General features: G+C 37.4%; 2 protein-coding genes across 3 annotated transcripts in view; both read right to left on the minus strand.

The window, feature by feature from the left end:
* Positions 1–15,737, minus strand: part of LOC306868757 (nucleolar transcription factor 1-like) — a 967,110-nt gene that overhangs the window by 330,714 nt on the left and 620,659 nt on the right. The gene's annotated exons all lie outside the window — the stretch shown is intronic.
* LOC306868763 (speckle-type POZ protein) overlaps positions 1–15,737 on the minus strand; it is an 81,368-nt gene that overhangs the window by 12,076 nt on the left and 53,555 nt on the right. For both annotated transcript variants that reach the window (XM_079415102.1, XM_079415103.1), the window contains one exon: positions 5,879–6,006. In XM_079415102.1, the coding sequence (XP_079271228.1) occupies positions 5,879–6,006 (128 nt within the window). The remainder of the gene's footprint in view (positions 1–5,878; positions 6,007–15,737) is intronic.

Consider the following 15,737-nt stretch of genomic DNA (forward strand, 5'->3'; position numbering starts at 1 on the left):
GGTAGATCCCGATTCCAGTGGCTCAGGGGGGACACTACAACGACTGTTCAACAAGGGCAGCCGTCTAGTTATCTCTTAATTTACACAAATTGCCTCAATTTGTTACTGGTCTCTGTGTGTAAGCGTGTGTGTGTGTGTGGTGGGCCACCATGCTGACTTAGCCACCTGTTCCCACAGACATAAGTAGGTTCATTTATCTCACTCCAGGAGTCACACACACATGCTGAAATGCCACAGGTTCTCACACCAAGTTAATTGCCATATAAGGCACATTTCTTTAATGAGCAAAACTCCTCACAGACAAATCTCAAGACTGAGGGCGTTTCAAAACCTTGTGAGCTGCCTACCATTACAGCATCATGAGACTAGTACTGAATGTTCACTTCAAATTTGAAAAGTCTGTAAATGTAATGCAAGAAAACTGGAAATTTCTCTGCAAAATGATCCATAATGCTCAGAGGGCAAGAGTTTGAGGTAAAATCAGGGATTACGAGCCGACAAGAGTGAAATGACAAAAAATAAGAGTAAAAAGGAGTAAGAATGAGACGGAGATGGATAGAGATGGAGGAGAGCGAGTATGACACCCAGGAAGAGGGTAAAAGAGCACCACAAACAGGAAATTAAATGTCAAGGACCCTTGTATGTTCTTAATGGAGGAGCAGACTTTCCCCTGAAGGAAAACAGGGAAGACAGCAGACGAGAAGGAGAGGGACAAACAAGGAAAGAGGACAAGAAAATGAGCAAGACGAGGACAGGTTGGGGAGCAAGCACACTCTGTCTGTCTGTCTGTGTGTATATATATATATATATATATATATATATATATATATATATATATATATATATATATATATATATATATATATATATATATATATACACACATACACACACACACATATACATACATACATGCATACATACACAAGTAACGACACGAAATATAAAATAATGGAAGTGGCACATTGTTATAATGCGTAATGTATTTTTGCCTCATTGCTATTATATTTGTATTTTGAGTAATTTTAAAGCCGTTGTACACTTAGGTCTATTTGCATTACTAGGAAGAAAAAGAAAAAACAATTATCCGATTACTTGATTAATCAGAGTAATCTACCAATTACTTGATTACCAGAATAATTGTTAGGGACAACCCTAAAGTATTCATAGAGCTTCCAAATTACAGAACTGCTTGATACAGGTGGTTGTTCTGACTGATGAGATTCACTGGTGACTGTCGTAAATGTTCACATTTAATAAGTGGGTGATTTATGCATCTGTAATCTCAGTATTTTTTCAATAAAAATAATATAAAATTGTATTTATTAATTTCAAATTAACATTAAAACACGACCAAAAGGCCTCATGATAATGTTGTAATGTCATGATTCATACACCACAGGGTCCAAATCTTATAATTATATGGAAGATTCAATACTTAAATATCATTGAAGATTTTTATTACATCAAAGCATATGGAGAAAATGAATGGGAAATATATCTCCTAAGGCTGCTGAACAAGTCACTGGAGTTGTCTATCTGTCTGTTCACAAACACAAGACTTTATCTTCAGCCTCAGAAATAGGACGGATCACTACTTTAAAGTCAAGCACATCGCTTTAATGAGCAGCACGAGATGGGCACTAGAGCAGCTCTGTGCTGTCTGGACCCAAGTATGACTGAACTGTTTACTGGGTGTAAATCTAAACAGCAACTAATGAGGGAGGAGGGTGTAAACTAGTGTGTGTATGCTACTCTTCCACTGAACTTGATTAATGAACATGCGACACACACTCAAACTCGCCAAGTGAAACCCATGTGCGGATCCATCCCTCACTCATTAGTGGCACGCAAAACAGAAAGAGGAAGAGACGAGTTGAGGGAAAAAAAAGGGAGGAACAATAATTCCAGGTGACTTCCTGCATCTATAAATACACACTTCAGGACAGCAGCAGTCCTGACTACTAGCGCGGCATCAGGCTCATGCTAATGAGCTTGTCCAGGTCATAATGAATTCATTGATTAATCAAACCAAGCAGTGCGTAATTTACACTCGCTTTAATTAGAGAATTACCACACGTATCTTCTCACTTCAACTCTTAATAACAAACACACCACTGCACACCAATGCAAGAGACAACTGAGCACAGAATTTCCCACTACCGGACACCATAACTTGTGTGTGTGTGTGTGTGTGTGTGTGTGTGTGTATATTTTAGACAGACGGATGGATAGATGGATACTAATGTGTATCTGATGTCAAAACTATGTGGCCAATTATATTCATTTCATCCTAAAAAAAAAAAAAAACACGACAAACCGAGAGGCAAGCTTTATTTGTAAGCAGCTGTGTGTTTGTGTCAGAGAGCTAGTGTTTATACAGTCATTCCGTTTCAGACTACACATACACTTTTACACGCATCATTTCCACTCAAGCTGTTCAAGTCTGGCCCTGACCGCAAACCTCTTTTTCTCCTTCACCTGATCTTATTCCTCTCTTTCCCTCCTTCTGACACCAGCATCTGCCTCTCGTCTCACTGAACTGTCTGAGATTATGTATGCGTGTGAGCGGACCCGTCTGCAGAGAGACAACTGACCTCATACATCCGTGAAAAGGGATTCCTGACTTTGAAAACACCCTTTGTAGAGATGCAAGCACAACACTAAGGTAAAGATTAATGCATTTTGAGGATCACACCGCATCAGTTTGTCACATATAGTGTAAATGTTTACAGGGAAACTTTCAAATTAAATCGCTTTCATTAGGGTAACTTGGTTTAGCACTTGCACCTCTCACTCTCCTTCCGTCTATCACATTCTCATCACCGCTGACCCCTCTGTGTTTTGAGGGTGAAGAGGAACAAAGCAGATGCTGCAGGTATAGAACTTTCCTCTTAAAGTAACAGTTCACCCAAAAAAGAATATTATCATGATTTCCTTCCTTCATGTCAAACCTAAACCTCTCCAGAACATACACTACTATCCAAAAATGTGGGTTAATTAAAAAACAGTTAGTCAACACTGATGTTTCTTCTACTATTATCATAATTATGACTTTTTCGTAAACCCAAAATAACACTTTTATTTTTAACTGATTGCATTAATATGCTATTCAACTATATTTGATAAGAGTGGTTTATCATTTTTGTCCGATTGTTGTTTTTGTTTGCTTTTTTCATTTAGCTTCATGCATAATAATATATACACTAAAAAATGCTGGGTTAAATATGGACAAACCCAGATTGGGTTGTTTTCAACCAACAGTTGTGTTAAATGTTTAACCCAACCGTCTGCCCAGTAACCCAAGCGCTGGGTCAAAACAACCCAATCACTGGGTTTGCCCAGATTTTACCCAGCACTGGGTTGTATTTAACCCAGCATTTTTTAGAGTGTGGCAAAGCGACTACCAATGAAAATTAGCCTTCCAGCTAACTTGATTAAATTTACATTCATGAATGTTGATTAATGTACACCTTTCTGAAGTGAAATGAAATAAAAAATTAAATGAGTTTTTTTAAATTAATATTCAGAAAGTATGCATTGAATATGTAAATCTTTACGGTTACCAAATGTGAATAATGTTACAAAAGATTTCTATTTTAAAAAATTTTGTTCTTTAAACAAAATCCTGGAAAAAAAAGTATCATGATCAAATGTTTCGACAAAAATATTAAGCATTACAGTGGTTTCCAACACTGATAATAAATCAGCATATCAAAATGATTTCTGAAGGATCATGTGACACTGAAGACTGGAGTAATGATGCTGAAAATTCAGTTTTGCCATCACAAATAAAAATTACCCCTTACAATTTAAAATAAGTTTTCTAATTTAATGTTTCACAATACTGTCTTTTTCATCAAACAAATGCATCCCTGGTGAGCATGAGAGACACTTTTCAAGATCATTAAAAAAAATCTTCGACTCCAAACTTTTGAAGAACTGTACTGTATTCGCTCTTTTTGGTGCATCGAATGGAGACCGAGTCTTCAAACTTCAAAAAGGATTCAAGAGCACAATGAAAGTATGAGGGCGAGTAAATAATAACAATTTTTATTTTTCAGTTAACTATTCCTTCAACTTGCAACCATTTCTAAACTTCTGTGTGTGTGCTTGTGTGAATGTGTGTGTACATATATCAGCAGCAGATGTTGCAGCCGTAGTGGATCTCAGAGATATCAGTGTGGCATATGGCTGCACTGAGTGAAAGATGGCTGCTGTCAGATGGAGAGAGAGAAGTGTAGAGCTCATTTATTTACTATGAGCAATCTACCTGCTGGAGGATGGAGGTGGAGTGAGGGGCAATGGAGAGGTGAGAAAGAAAATGAAAGAGAAAGCAAGTACAGGTGAAGGAGAGAAGACATGAGAGAGCATATACAGAGAAAAACATTATAGAAAGAGAAATGGAACGAGAAAAGGAAAGGTGTGTCGAACAAGAGAAAATAGCAACCAAAGTCAACAAATCATTAGCTAAAACTGACGCGTTATTAGTCTGATTTCATCAAACTTTAAAGTGCAGAGAAAACAGAAAAGAAACCAGAATTAGACTTAGATATCCTCTTTTTCCTTCAAAATCCCTCCATCTCACTGGCCACAATGACACCAAGTATTCCACCTCTAATGGGACACCTCTCCTCATTAAAAACAAGAGAGAAAAAAAGAGAGAGAGAGAGAGAGAGAGAGAGAGAGAGAGAGAGAGAGAGAAAGAGAGGAGCTAACACCTAAAAAGAAACCGCATAACAGACGACAGAGAAACAGAGAGAAACACCTCAAACGTAGGCAAAAAACAAAATGAGAATGGAATTGTGGGAGGAAAACTAAGTTAAGAATGGTGCAAGAAGGAAGAAAGGAGGCGGCAATGCTGAAGTTCTGGGAAATAATAATGAGACAGGAAGAGAGCGGAGAGGAGGAGGAGGAGAGGGGAGAGGTAAGAGTTTGTCCATCTTGATTAGGATGTGTAAAACGACATATTTTCAAGACTAGCAGACTAATTATGGACTTAAGGAAACCCTGCATAATTAAGTTGATATCAGGTTCACCTGACCCCTATCACATGTTTTTTTGGGAGTGTTTACATAAGGCACTTTCTTGTGTTCAAAACAGCTAGACTGAGCGCAGCGGAATAAAACCGGGACCATGAGACTTTTTTTATTGTTTTTAACATCATCTAAACAAAAGTTGTAGCAGTAGACTCACAAAACAGTGTGAGGCATGAACGTCTATGACTATAGTGCAATGCTTATTTTAAAGACAGGCTGTGTTAACTTTTTAACAGCTCTTTCAAAACAATGCGATTCTGGGATCTCGTAACTTTTAACTGTTATAGCTGAAATCACATGTATTAAACAAGAGTGCCAATGATCAATCATATATTTACATTTTTCCCTACTTGCACTTCCGTTCAAGTTTGAGGTCAGTAAGAATTCAAACTTATTTAGCATGGATGGATTACTGTCACTTTTGATCAACTTTTTTTTTTTTTTTTTTTTTTTAAGCTTTAGCCAAACAAAATCTATCCCTCTCCCCACAAAAAGATTTGGAAGCTTTCAACTGCTTTCAACACTGATAACAATAAGCATCACAAATCAGCTGATCTCAAAGATCATGTGACCCTTAAGACCAGAGCAATGGCTGCTAGAAAACTTTTTCATCACAGGAATACATTTTAAAATGGATTCAAATAGAAAACAGTCATTTAAAATTTTAATATTTTAATACTGTTTTATTAGCATTTTTGATCAAACCTGGCTGAGCATTAGAGACAACTTTCAAGAACAAAAAAGAAAAACTTGCAGACTCCAAACTTTTGGGAAGTAGCCCAGTATATTTTAAACCTACGAGAGGAAGTGCCACATATGATTGGTCGTGCATCACTTACCTCACAAAAGAGTGTCAATTTGTCATCGGGTAGCAATCCGTTGGCCTCATCCAGTAGGAAGTCTCGCCTTATGAACTTCTTGAACCCCCAGTCTTTTCCTTGTACGAAGCGATACGCCCGCTGGCTCTCTGCACAAAAATAAAAAATAAAGCATATTGGCACAAAATTGATTAGGTGGACACACAACTTCCACCTTGCTCCAGGTCTCTGTAATGGCATGACCTAATAACAAAATTAAAATTCAAAAAATCCCATGGAAATAACTTTCACCATGCACTATAATTCAGTCTCAGTATTAGAGTGAGGCAAAAACAATCTGAGAACAATCTCACATATATCAGACTAATCTGAATCCAAATACTCTTTAAGAGGCTTTTCTGCCTATCTGGCAAGGTCTATAATCTTGCTCTCCATTAATTTCTGCATCATAACCAGTCTGATTATTCTGTGATTTTTCACTCTCCTGCGGTTTCTCTGAAAGCACTTTAAGCCTCCATGAATGCATTTGTATTTTTACAGCTACTATGTCCAAATCTTTACTCCATCTTCACTGCAGATGTTTCAGCTGACCAGCAGGATCAGGTTCATCTCAGTTTCACATAAGCCACACTGGAAGGTATTTTGGGATGAAAACAAAACAAAAAAACCTTGATCTCCCCATTACAATAAGCTTTCTGCAATACAAGTGTAGTGATGTCAAGCACTAGCAGTTTAAATATCAATTTTAGAAGACAGGAATAGAAAATAAAAAAAGAGACCGAATAAGAGGGGAGAACAAAGACAAGGAGAATAAGTGGAAGAGAAAGGAAAAAGACAATGAAGAGGATGTAAAAGAAACAAGAATAAGAAGGGAAGAGTCTACAAAAAAAAAAAAACAAGAAGAGAAGAAAAGGAACAACAAGAGAAGGATGAAGAACAAGAATACAAGAAAGTGATGCTGAAGTCAAGACGTGCCGACAAAAATCCTACTGGGAGGATTTCTCCTTAGTCACTACTTTCATACACAGAAGGGGAGAGAAGAGAAATACATGACACAGGAAGTGGGGGAAGAGCGAAAAAAGGAGAGATGAATAGATTCCTTTGTGCTTTTGTTGCATTGTGGGTATGTGTGACAAGCACACTCTATCAAGTGTGACATCCTCTCTTCCTAAACGTTACACTTGTTCTAGTGAAGCATCTTTCCTCTTTTCTCTGTCGGTCGAGCGCAGCTGGGGCTCAAGTCATTGCCGGTTAATCTGCTGCTGTTTGTTTGTGTGTGTGCAGGTGTTTTAACATGGTGTGAAATGGCTGTGTGTTCACAGCTCAACTGTGACAGTCATACAGATCTACGCAATAGGAGAGCACAGGAAGGGCAACCAAAAGACATGCCTCAGGAAGACCCTGGTCTCCCTTCAAATCAGAACTTAAGTCACAGCAACTTTCTAATAACTGCTGCTGCAGATATCCAATAGCAGAAAGACTGCTAATTATTCTGATTACTATTTTCAACATATAAGGAAAAACCCCATTTTAGGAACATAACTTTTTGAAATGTGACAATTAAGCACATGTCCACTCCAGATTTAAATAGATGTAACAATATATATTAAATATATTTTAGATATATTAACGCTCATTCACACATATTGGGATAAGGGCAGTTGGGAAGTGTGCTTAATTGCTTAAGTAATTAACTAATTAACAAACTTACTTTGTGGAAAAGCATCACTTTACTTTCATTAAAACAACATTTTTAAATGTTGTCTTTTAGTTGTGTGGAAAACAGTGTAGGACATCAGAGCAAATCAGACCATTTAAGAATCGAAGAATCTATCAGATTGGCGTTACAACAACCAAAAGAGCAAATTCCACAGAGAAGCCCCAGGGCAACAGGACGTAATAAATCGGATCCCTAGCTTCAGCTCGTCTAAAGCAAGCGAACCAACCAACTCTGTCAGCGAGCAGCTTGCCACTTTAAATAAAAGGAACACATTGATAATTCCAACTCAGGAAGGAGACAGTAATCAAGACTGATGGTCAAAGAGATGGTCATCACATGTGTTCCACGATAGAAATCACGAGCTTACTTAAATTGACTTTTCCCCCACATAGAAGACACAGACCAGACTGAAATTCCTTTGTTCACAGATGTCCTACACAGAACTTCAGAGACTTATTAGCAACTAATGATTTCTATGCATAACTCCATATGCATGTAACCCACACATTAGACTATCATGCTTCAATCACATATGTATTTCTTTTTAATTAATAATCTTTTTAATTCTTTTTAACTATTGAACGACTTTAAGGATTCATGTTCGTGTTTGGTATGTAGGAGTTTGAAAAATCATGCTTTAAATGTTTCTTCCAATCAATTAATTGTCAAATGTATCATTCTGGTTATAGAAATCACATCCAAAAGTATATTTTGCAATACTTCTAAATTCAGACAATGTGACTGACCACATGTTGATTTATTGATTGGGTGGCGAAACAAAGCAACACCCCGAGCCAGGATAGTGTCTAATTGGTCAAGACAACCATTCAGAGGTGTCAAAAAGCAGAGTTTAAAAACTCAGGACACACCACCCCCCACCCCTCTCTGCTCTTCTAACTTTTAGCCATGCTTTTTGTCATTACTTTCTGTGTTCTTTGAGTGCCATTCCAGCGTGCTTTGGCCTGCACGCCAGCTGCTACCACGATGAGAAGAAAAAACACCTAGTCTCGTTACATCATTTTATTTTTACTTTAGTTTCTTTTCTTTCCGTTGAGTTTCGTGTTCAATAGTTAAGTTTGCCGCAAAGTCCAGTTCGACTGCACCCGCTTAAAACTTCAACTAGCAACTGAAACCATCTCCAGCCAACGCCCAAGATTGGCTTCCCAAGACATCACTACAAACGACCACTGAACTGTCAGCCAATCAGCAACCTTGGGAAACCCCCTTTTTGCAAGGAGGACTACAAAAGGGAATCCCTTAACACAAACGCAACGCAAGCAAGTAACTTCCAGATTTTTTCTGAGCTGGTGCATTTAATACAAATTTTAGAATCATTGAGAAACTCAATGCGAGGGTTAATTAAGTGATTGATGGTTGTTCAGGTCTATGCAATAGCACATATTGCTGTAAACTTGGGATTTCACATTTTCATTCTCTTAAACTCATCCTTTCCTCACTTTCTGCAACGTGAATGATTGAATGCGTATGTTCATGTGTTAGTTTATATGTCTTAGATTTATCAAATAAAGCCTTATTTATATTGAAAAGAGAAGTATCTTGTGTTTGTGCTTACGAGTTAATGTCTTAAACTGCCGATCTTGTTACTGTGCTATTTAATAGTGTTTTCACTATATTTTGGATTTTAATATCCAGTGCAGAGTTGATGTTATACGGCTCGTTCAGTGAAGGTCGCTGGCCGACTCCGTGATCAGCCGTAAAACAGTGATTCTGTTCAAATTCCCTATAAAATTATAAATGATTCCCTTTGAGCTAAATTGAACGGTTTCCCTTTACATTACATAGTACCTTACAACAGACACATCTTAGAGATATATAGCAAGAGAACAAGAGGAAATAGACCAGTTTCTGCGTTTGCAAATAGTGATGACTTGTAGGCGGAGCCTACCTGGTGGCAGAAAATTACAGTTTTCAAGTAGCAGTCTATGGAAGTCTATGGAATAAAATAAAAAAGGTAAATTTGAGTTTATTTCATAATTCTGACTCTCTCACAATTCCGATATTATATCTCACAAATCTGATAAGAAAAATTAACTCGTCATTCTCTCTTTTATCCTTGGCTCAGAATGATGAGTTTATATCCCACACTTCTGGCTTTTTTTCTTTCCACAGATTTGTCAAGCTCGCTATAGTTTAGTTAAACCGAGTTCTAAAGTCCAAACTAGGAGATATAAACTTGCATTTTCAAGAATAAAAAGTCAGAATTGCAAGGTAAAAAGTACATTTTATAGGTTTAAATAGTATTTTATACTAACTGTAGGGCTAATACAATGTCCCCTATGAAATGAGTGTGTGAATATTATGTAGACTTATTGTTTAAATCAAATTTATGCTTTAAAAGTACAGAAATCATAGCAGGTTTCCTCCTGTCCGTTTAAACACCTGCATTTAGCTTCAAATGGTGTCTTTGACGACAGTATTCTATAAAAATGATTTGCATGCAAATTCTGATATCCAAAGGCACAATAATAAATTTTTTCCTCTTATTCCATGGATTTTACCCATTTCATTTGTTACCAGTGTTTTTCTGCCACCACAACACGTGCGCAGCTAAGAGTAATGCAACTATGACATCTGCTCCAAATTGGTCTATAGTGCAATTTAATGAGTCATACATAAATTATACATCTCAAAATGGTCAAGTATTGGGCAATTTATTGGTCCAAGTTATGCCTCTGGTACAGCTTGCAATACGAGACTACCCGTATTGCTCATGAGTTGTGATGTCTCGAATTGGACAGACAGGAGTGTTAACAGATGGCATGGTTTGATTCAGCCGCTTTGGAGAAGATGCTGATGGACCGGTGGGTAATTAACCCTCCCAGAAACAAGAACTCTCAGTAAATCAAGTTACTCACCTATTAAATGGGGAGAAGCAGAATTTCAAAACATATTTTTTCAATCCCCACACCATACAGGCTTGAACACACTACAGGTGAAAGCTACTTTGCTGGTCATGACGACGACAAAAAGCCAAAAAATGCCATTTCACAGGTTTATGCATAACCCTTGGCCATAGATGCATAAACTTGTTCATGAAATATAAATATAGTGAAAGGTTGACAGAGAGAGAGAGGGTGGAAAAAAAAAAAGAGTGACAGAGACACTGATTGGTCTCTCGAGGAGGTCTGGGGTCAGATCAGGGCAGTGGCTAAATTTGTGCTCTCATTGGGGACGTCTAGCAACTAACCAATTGCAGTAGGGCAGGGCAAGTTCCTGTTGGCTTCCAACCAGGGTCAGGCCTCTGTGGACACGAATACACAAGCAGAGAGGAGGAGGAGTGTTTTAGGACATCTGACTAGGGCTGCAACAACTAATCGATAAAATCGATTATTATCGATTATGAAAGTCATCGACAACGATTCTCATTATCGATTAATCGGGTCTGCCCACAGTGCACGTCCAACTTCAGCTGGTTAGTCAAATTACGGCACTGAATAATGCATTTCTATGGACAAAATGCATCTAAAAATAGTGGAGGAAACAGAATGAGATTCTGCCGGAGAAGCACGTGATCCAAGCTGCCCAAAACATGATAATTCTTTATTTTAAGCTTTAAGTTAATGCATAAGAGTAATGGCTTGCCCTGTCAGGCGCTTTGACAGATGCGTGTGCGTCCTCAGCGCAAAAACGTTCAGTTTACGGTCATATCCTTATCTATAAATGCCACAAATTCACGCGAGCATTTCCATTTTTGCATAAAGGTCCGTCCTGACAGTCTGTGTTAAGTTTAAAATACCGAATGAGCGCCGGCGCGGCGGGCGCGCGCACGCGCGTCAGACGGACAGAACACAGCAGAGAGGGAGACAATTAATAGGCTTTTCAGCGCAAACATATCCATTGTGCTGAATTATCTGTTGTTGAAAGTTAATTTAAGGTTTAAAATAAATTAAAATATTTTATGAGAGTAGGAACTTTAAAGGGATAACAGCGTGTAATTGTCTGTCTGAATATAAACATGAGACGCTAACGGCCTTTTACAGGATAAAGAAATGACGAGGTGACTGTGATCAAAGTAGTTCCTGCAGAACATTACTCTTACCTGTTGGTTAACACTGAGTTTGTGTTTTTATTCCTCTTTATTATTATCTTTATTATTTTAATTTTTAATAGAGGTTTAAACTATATTCAATTTTTACAATGCTTAACAAATTTATGTAAGTTTTTTAACAATGTGTTTATGTAAGGTTTGTGCCACTGCTGCTCTAAAGTAACAGTATTGGTGATAACCAAAATCATTTTCGGCTTTCTGTACTGGTTAGTACTCCAATATGTGTAAGCTCTTTAGTAACAGTAGTAGGCTATTTTTAATGCTATAATATCATTATTGCTGTTATCTATGAAAGAAAACCAGAGCACTTATTTTTTTTTTTGTATTTTTTATTTGAGTTTTTTTTTCGCGATACCCAATTGCAGTCAAAAAGTACATAAACAATACCAGCAAGAATGCAAGCTGTTATGAGGACATTTTTTATTATTATGTCCAATAAATGACAATAACATTTTTAAATTTAAACAAATTTTTGACAAATTTCTAAAATATGTTTTCTCTTTATTATGATAAGTGGTCTAATAAATTAAGCACTGTATGTTTTCATAGCATTCAGTTGTCACGTTTGTTTGTAGAACATTGGGCAGAATGTGGAATAGTGTTTTTTTTTGGTCAATATTTTTTTAATCCGATTAATCGATTAATCGAAAGAATAATCGGCCAACTAATCGATTATCAAAATAATCGTTAGTTGCAGCTCTACATCTGACAGAATACAGCTCCAATAAAAAAGGACTGACAGATGGATTATGCATAGAGGGAGAAGAGAGAGTTAAAGCATTGAAATAGAAAGAGCAGCCAGTGGTAATACATATTCAGGCCCCGGCGCTGGGCTTTGGAGCACAGTGCCTAATGTCCTGGCACACAGAGAGAAAAAGAGAAGGTTCCTCGATCGCAAACGCACTAAGCATACACACACAGAAAGCCAGGGAGGTCTAAAGGCCAAGTTCTGTTTGCCCATACTTTAAAACATCTCTGTAAGTGAGCAAAACTAGATGAATTCCTGAGGGCATGCATCAATTGACCAGAGTTCAACAGCAAACCATTTTAATCTGCAACACCGCAATTTCAAACTCCTTGAGAAAGACATTGAGGGCATCAAGTAGTCTCAAACTCGGACAAAACGCCTATTGACCAGCCACAGATGACCTGATGCGTACTTCACACACACAAAGCAAAAGTTGGCCGAAATAGCCAGCTGGCTTGCACATATGCAATTTTCAGGTGTCAGGATACACAGGTTTTGCTGCTGGAGAAGATTTCCTCATTGGATTTGCCAATGTTTGTGAGGACCATGGCATCTAGTCTTTGAAAGATTTCCAAGAATTACACTCGAGCCACTTAGTGGCAAGCAAATTATATCTTTTAGCAGATGGTCTTTTAGTTAGATGGTCGCTTCCCATCTTTATGGGCGGTTCTTGGACAGAATAAGCTGTAAAGTGGACAGATTTTACAAGAATAGTCAAAAGTCTGGCTACATGACACTAAAAAGTGAAATACAGCGAGATGTCACATTTGTCTGAACCACAACAACAAAAACACCCTCGACTTACACTCTGCCATTAATAGAGAGTACAGTAGCACTATGTCAGAACAATAATGCAAGTAAACTGACATTCTCAAAGCAGCATCAACACAATCCTCCAGTGTATACACTATCCAATAATTCCTCTAACCTTGACACTTCTGGACAAACATACAGAGAGCAAAACACCTTTAACTGCCTGATATGATAAACCGTCAGCTCTGATCGGCTCGTCTCGATTGGGTCTGCAAAAACGTCTGGTCTCTGGGCGCTGGAATAAGCTGCAATGTGGACCACACAATGTTGTTAGTCAAACATTCGGCTACGTGAGTACACTGCAAAGTATTGTTAAACTAAATACTATATATGAGAGCAACAAAAACAGACAGTTTAATAGCAGGTTATGAAATTAAAACCTGCCTCCAGCTGAATGCTGATACTTTTGGCATGATGTGGCGGGTGACTTGTACGACATCTCGAATTGACTTTTGACAGGAAATGCTGTTGCTTAGAAGCAAATGACACGAACTTGAATATTACATAAAACAGACAAAAGCTATCAGTGCATGCTGGACCTACGCATATCACCTTTATCTTCTGCACGTTGTTGAAAAAGGGTATTTCTTTTTTTGAGTGTTTTCAAAAAGTAGTCAAATAGAATATGAATACAAAATAACTAAAGTGAAAAAAAAAGACAAGAAATTCCACTTTCAAAGCCATGGACAATGTGAATAAAGAGTACAGATTTCTTTTTAGGTCTACATACATTAAATAGGTCTTTGTGCATTTATTTCACATGCATTTGAATAAAAATGACTGATAAAACTAGATATTCACCCACAAATGTGGTTGACAAGCCAAAAATGTATTTAAATCCTCATCCTTCTGTGGCTTTACAGTGAAACCGTCAGCATTGTAAATGTTGATCTATGGGAGTATTAACAGCTACGGGCCACACGGGGCTGAGAGCAACAGCAGTAAAGCGCTGTTGTGTAAATATTCATCAAACGGTCAATAGCCAATAAAGCACATTCAGAATCAATATCTGCCAGCACGCAGTCTCATCTGAATAACTACACTCAGCACGCAGTGAAAGGACCGTCAACTGAGTAGTTTATACCCTACCCAACATCCATCCAGTCTACAACTGTGTGAATCTTTCATTTCTCTATTAGCCCAGTGCCTCTGTCCTACAGGATCTCAGTTTCTAAAGGACTGTTCAAAAAATAAAATCACAAGTCTAAAATATTTATTTTTAGTAACACAAGGTTTAATATATATAAAAAAAACAAAGCAATAGTTAACTTTAAAATAAAAATGAACAAAACTTTCACAGCATTTACTAATCTACATTTATCTTGATTTCAGCACATACAGTCCTAACCCTAACCCATATGAAGACAATGATATACATTTAATATTATATTAAATTAGATTTACCTTTTAAACCGTAATTTACTTCAGATTAGCAATAGCATATAGCAAGAGATGTTCATGGCTATGATGTGGTCTAGGCATAAATATGGTGTAATTTTAAATCTCAGCAAAAGAGAAGCATCCTTTTTGTAGGATAATGCATTTTAAATATCATTCTGTAAAATCCAAATGAGCTTTACAGATCTTTGTTGCTGAATCCCTGACAATTTTCAGCAACACCTGAAAGCTCATCGCTTTCGTCAACACTTGACTTCATCCTTAAATTATAAAAAAACAACAACCTTGCTTTCTCTTTCCTTAATTCATCCCGGTTTAGTTTGTACTAATCTGAACAATGTCTGAAACTTTGTACTATGAGCACTTCCTGTGCTTATTTGCCTCTTTATGATGAATCGCTTGTCGTATTCCTCAATTGTAAGTCACTTCGGATAAAAGCGTCTGCCAAATGAATAAATTAATATTTTTTTTTTGGGGGGGGGGGGGGGGGGGTTCACGCTTGTTCAAAAAAAAACTATAATCAGTCATCGTATATTGTTCAGACTTGTTCCATTTCTGTTTGTCAAATGTCTGTGTGAAACTTCCTCAGTTGTTGAGTCTTCTTATATTCACACAAATATTTACATGTTAAGAAATTTGTTGGAAATAAAAGCAGTATTTTTTTTTTTTGCTGAGCTTATATATGAAAAAGTATTTTTTATATCAGGGTTCCTCAAATCTTGCCCTGGAGGTCCAATGCGCTGCAGAGTTTAGCTCCGACCCTGCTCAAACTCACCTACCTGTGATTTTCTAATGATCCTGAAGACATTGATTGGCATGCTCAGGTCTGTTTGATTAGGGTTAGAGCTAAACTCTGCAGGAAAGTGGATCTTGTGGGCCAGATGTGAGGATCCCTGCTTTATATCATAGTCTATTCATTACATCAATTTGTACCTACGATTTAGATCTGAATAAATGCTTTAATTTAGTAATCAGCATGATGCTCTTTCAAAGGGTAATGTTTCATTAATTTATTCTGGTACCTGGGAGAGTTTATCACTGCTAGAGTGTCTATTGTCTTCAAAATAGCTGACAAGGAGTAGCTTCTGTGGATTGCTTTATTTCTTCTAGGATGTTTTGGGATTGTGCGTTT

The sequence above is a fragment of the Barbus barbus genome (genome assembly GCF_936440315.1).
Source record: "Barbus barbus genome assembly, chromosome: 4".
Lineage (NCBI taxonomy): Eukaryota > Metazoa > Chordata > Actinopteri > Cypriniformes > Cyprinidae > Barbus > Barbus barbus.